General features: G+C 34.1%; 1 protein-coding gene across 1 annotated transcript; it reads left to right on the forward strand.

Annotated features, from left to right (window-relative positions):
- On the forward strand, window positions 1–2,251 carry LOC140958614 (uncharacterized protein At3g28850-like). The gene is made up of 2 exons (XM_073416129.1): window positions 1–177; window positions 365–2,251. Exon 2 carries the CDS (start codon window positions 751–753, stop codon window positions 2,059–2,061), a length of 1,311 nt encoding a protein of 436 aa, XP_073272230.1. The 5' UTR covers window positions 1–177; window positions 365–750; the 3' UTR covers window positions 2,062–2,251.
- The last annotated feature ends 2,940 nt before the right edge of the window (window positions 2,252–5,191 follow it).

Raw genomic sequence — 5,191 nt, forward strand, 5'->3', positions numbered from 1 at the left:
TTTCCATTCATAAACAAGGGGTTTTCGGTTTTCGAATTTGCTACTGTATACCGCTCATTCCAATTTGAAATCTTTTCTTGGATGTTTTCTTTTAAAATTTGATCCATTTCCCGTATGTATTAAAAGAAAAGGGGAGAAAGCGAGATTTTGGTGAAGCAAAAGCTACAGAGAAAAAGGGTCTTTTTTTTCTCTCTCTGTAATCGTGCGGTTGTTTTATTCTTTCTCCACAGATTCAAATTTCCCTTGGGAGAGTTGGGGGGGGTCAACTTTGTGTTCTTGAAATCAGGGCTCTTTGTTATCCAACAGTTGTAGTTTTGTTAATATTCCTCCGACCGTTCAGATTTTGGTGGTCTTTATTTGACAGATGATTTTACGAGCTTCGAGTTGGTGTTCTTCGAAGAATCCGTCATTCAGTGCCATGTTTTGCAGCCAATTCTGTCTTCGTCAATTGGTCTAAGCTATTTTATCTCTTTATTACTATTTTATTTGTGATACTTATGTTTTAGAGAAGCAGACCCAAATTGTTCCCATTTATTTAGCTATTACTAGATTTCTGGAGTTTTGAAATCTTGGAATCCCCAAGCAATCCATTTTGCTGACAAGCTCATTCATTTGAGAATGTTCCGCTAGTCCACTCCAATTCCTTCTCTGCTCCGACACTCGAGGTGCTTTACGTTTGCTGTCGTGTGCGTGTGCTCACTTTTCGTAAAAGTTTTACCAGGCTTTGGTATTGATCATTGAATCTGGAAAATGGGTTGTGCTTCGTCCAAAGAAAAAGTATGCCACAATTGCAAGGCGTCGTATTCGCCCGAGAGGCGGAGCTACTCGATTTACTCGCGCCGCCATCCTGGAAGGACGGGGGATAGCCTCCATGTGGTGGCTCTTACTTCATCCACATTGGGTTCCTTGAGGCTTGATCCGTCGATTCAGAATCATATTATCGAAGATAAAGGCAACAACAAGGTTTCTTTGGATCAGAATCACAGTATCGATGGTGGTAAGGCAGTGTATGAAAGTGGAGGAATCAATAAAGAAAAGGCAACCAGGGAGCAATTTGAAATGGGGATGATTGAGGCCAAGACTTGGTCCAAAATGATCGACGGGAAAATCCCGAAAATCGTCCCTAGAACTCCGGTTAGAACCCCTCCTGGTGAGCCGGAGATGATCAATGCTTGGGAAATGATGGAGGGTCTTGAGGACAACAGTCCTCTTAGGTCGGCCACTAAATTTCGTAGCTTTTCATTTCACCTTCCATTCAACTCTAGCTTATCTTCGATTTATGATCAACCAACTCAAAATGTGAAGGAGAAAGGCAATGCTTCGCCTAAGCCAATGTGGTTAGATTTGGCCGATGGTGATTCCAATTCGAACTCGAACTCGAACGATGCTTCAATTGTATCTGAATTTGATCCTGAAATGATTGCTTCATTCAGAAGGGCACTAGAAGAGCAGCTCCCATCTGACAATTCATTTTACCTCCACCCATTGGGTTGTGCATTGGAAGCATCAGATGAGAAGAATGCGAATAGCTTTGGTTCGGGTTACAAGGTCGTGCAACGTGGTACAGACAAGGTGATTGTGTATTTTACGAGCCTAAGAGGCGTGAGAAAGACATACGAGGATTGCTGTCATGTTCGAATGATTTTAAAGGGATTAGGAGTCAAGATTGATGAGAGAGACGTATCCATGGATTCGGGGTTCAAGGAGGAGTTGAAAGAATTGTTAGGAGACAGATATGGTGGGAGTGGCCTGCCTAGAATTTTCGTCGGCACAAATTATATCGGTGGGGCTGAGGAAATACGGCAGTTGCACGAGGAGGGGAAGCTCGAAAAGATACTCGAATGTTGTGAAATGGTAGATGATGGAGTAGGAGGAGGTAATGGGAGTGGTGACATTTGTGAAGCTTGTGGAGATGTAAGATTTGTGCCGTGCGAGACTTGTTCGGGGAGCTGTAAAATATTCTACGATGGCGAAGATGGAGTCGAGCACGAATGTGGTTTTCATAAATGTCCCGATTGCAATGAAAATGGGCTTATACGGTGTCCGATATGTTGTGATTGAGTTTCAAATGTTCTTAACTTTTTCTGTGATTTTCTTGTATAGAAATTGGTGGTTTTGCCGAGGAATGTGTGTAAGAAAAAGGTTATGCCATGTATACTTTGTTTTCTTCATAGCAGAACATCGTTAAAGATGCTAATATACTGTTTGACATGTTTTTTGTACCAAGACATTTTGAATCTCAATAAATCAATTTATTTTAGGCCGTAAGGAATTGTGGTGTTCGACAGATAATAAAATATATCTAATATAACCAAATCAGTATAAGTTGCAAATTCGTGTTTTGTCAGAATTAAATGTTGTGCCAGATGTTACAACATCTCTGACAACATGCAGCGGAAAATTAAATTTTGTAACATAAATCGACTTTAAATAAATAGATGAACAAGTTTAAATATGCACAAGTATAAATACTTGTGCGGTGCCTTATGGCAAAAATTAATCACTAGAAAACCAAATCGTTTACACAAAAACCTATCACTAGTGATCTCCACGAAAATCAATTTTCTCAATACTTTGAGAAAACAAATGCTTTCTAAAATAACCAACAATAATAAAACATAAACAAGAAAGCAAAAATGTAAGCCCAAAAGTAAAATCAACGAAACACGATCTTCAGTCAACTTCGTTATGGATGTTGTCTAAAGTTGTTGGCAACATTCAAGGCAACACTTGCAACTTCACTCTACAAAACAGCAACGTCCTTGTATTATATTTTTCTCTGAAATTCACGACGAACAAAGTGCACACAATATGCAGCAACGAAAACTTTCAAGTGAAGAGTGAAAAACACACGATCAATATATCGAAAAAGCTTCTACGAAAATCTCTCCTCCACGAAAAAACTCTTCCACGAAAAACTCCTCACGAAAATCTCCACGAAAAATAACTCTTCTCTCTCTTCTCTTCCTCTCTTGCTTTTGCATCTACATCTCTTATTTATAAATGTCTCCTCTTCTATGATTTATCTTGACGGAAATCTATAAGATATAGTATACAAGGAATTCTATTAGAAACAAAATCAATAATACCATATCATGTAAATCATTATCATAAATATTATATCTAGAATATCTTTATCATAAATATAATATCTAGAAAAGTAAAACCAAATATTCCACATAATCTTATCAATAGGAAATTAAATTTAAGGAAGTTATTATATCACAATCAAATCTTAACATAATTATCTAGAAAGTCAAAATCATAATTAAATATTAAATATCATATAAAAAAGAAGAATATATTAGGGAAATTATTTAAGATAAGAAATCATATTAATTAAATAAAGAAAATTTTCCTTCATAGGCACATCATCAAACCCACTTATTCTTTCATCAAAACCGAATAAGACTAAATTAAAATTCCGATACTTTTGTCCGCAATCGAATTAACAGAAATTTTATAAAAAAAAAAAATACTTAAAACCAAGAGACTTGGATATCTACGTGAGTACCGCTGAGGTAACCTATTATTGAATATGATGAAACTATACATTCAATGTTATGTTTACATAAGTGTGTGTGTGTGTGTATAAGCATATATCGAAGAAACCCTTGAAGATATTGCGTAGCACGTCAAAGTTGAAGAGAGACAGAGAGGGGGGCATGAAAGAGTGGCGATATGTTGACAACATTAATCTAAGAATTACTTTGTCATGAATGTATTTTATAACATTTGTAGGTCGGTTTTAATCATTCTTCTTACACTGTGTTAGTGGACATGAATATTAAATTCGGCTTGTATAAGTAATGTATGATATTAAACGTTGCAATTTTGATGGACGTAGGCAGGATTCCGACAATTCTCACTACCTCCAATTGCCTGAAAAACACGAACAAACAAATAAGATAACGTGCATACAAGGGCGTAGTCAGCCATCTTTTCCATGGCTGTGTTCCGGACGAGTTTGTCCAACCACTGCACCCACCAACCATTTGACCCGCCGTGAACCTGACGAATCTAATTTATGTTCGACTTGTGGACCACCAAATTTATTTTTTATATATTGTTTCAAATGTAAAAAAGAAATTTAAAAATTAATTAACCACTTAAGTTATTTTCGAAATTTATATTAATAATATTTAAGGGAAAAAAATATTATGCCAAACTTAAAATCTATCCATTTTAATTCAATTAAAAATTAATTACCACTTTTTATTCAATTAATAATTAATAAAAATTGTGTAATTATATGCTTTTATATTAAATATATTTATTTCAAACTTAGAATATTATAATATATATTATATATATATATATATTTTCTATTAATATTCTTCTATGTTTATGTTCGAGATACCGATGATATAGAAATCATGTCGTTAACGACGATTTCCTTTAATAAGATAACGATTGAAACATGATATTTGAAATATTAAAAGATTTTACTTGATCCATTGTCATTATCGATAGCATCACATTTTCGCGTAATATTTTTTTCTTCTAAAAAAATGGTGTTCAATATTGTATATGCATATAAATAAAAGAATTTTAGTATTTAATTAATTAATGGGCCCAAGAGAAAATGGACTACCTAATGGTCTGAATGGGATTGCTGAAGTTAAGCCCATTACAAAGTTAGAAGGCCTCACCAGTACAGATGATTTCAATTTCTCCGAATTTTTCATCAACTTACCCTGGCCCAATTTGAACTCTCGTTGTACACACACGATATATTGAAGTTGAGTTGAATTTTATTTAAAATTACATTAATAATCTCATTATATCACTATATTGGATAACTTTTTTTATTTTACTAAAATAACTTTCTTTTTAAATCTTGTAATGAATCCTATCTATATCTATATTTTTAAATACAATCTCATCTTTATCTAAAATTTAAAATTTTATGTTAAGAAAAATGAATAATTTGAAAATAACAAAAATTATCGTTTTGAGACAATTATTCCAGCTATATTAAGCACGTAACACATGCATAAGTGCACTAATAAAAATGATTGTGTTTAGATAATTATTCAAATTGTATTAGCGTGCAACATATGAATAAGTGCATTAGTTTATATGAAAAACAATGTTTGTTGTTTTACCAAATGTTATAGCTGTTGTTAACTGTATAAATCAAATATTTTAAATCGTATAATTATGCAAGCACAACTATTCAATCGTTTTT

Source organism: Primulina huaijiensis, chromosome 15, assembly GCF_012295235.1.
Source record: "Primulina huaijiensis isolate GDHJ02 chromosome 15, ASM1229523v2, whole genome shotgun sequence".
NCBI classification, from domain to species: Eukaryota; Viridiplantae; Streptophyta; class Magnoliopsida; order Lamiales; family Gesneriaceae; genus Primulina; species Primulina huaijiensis.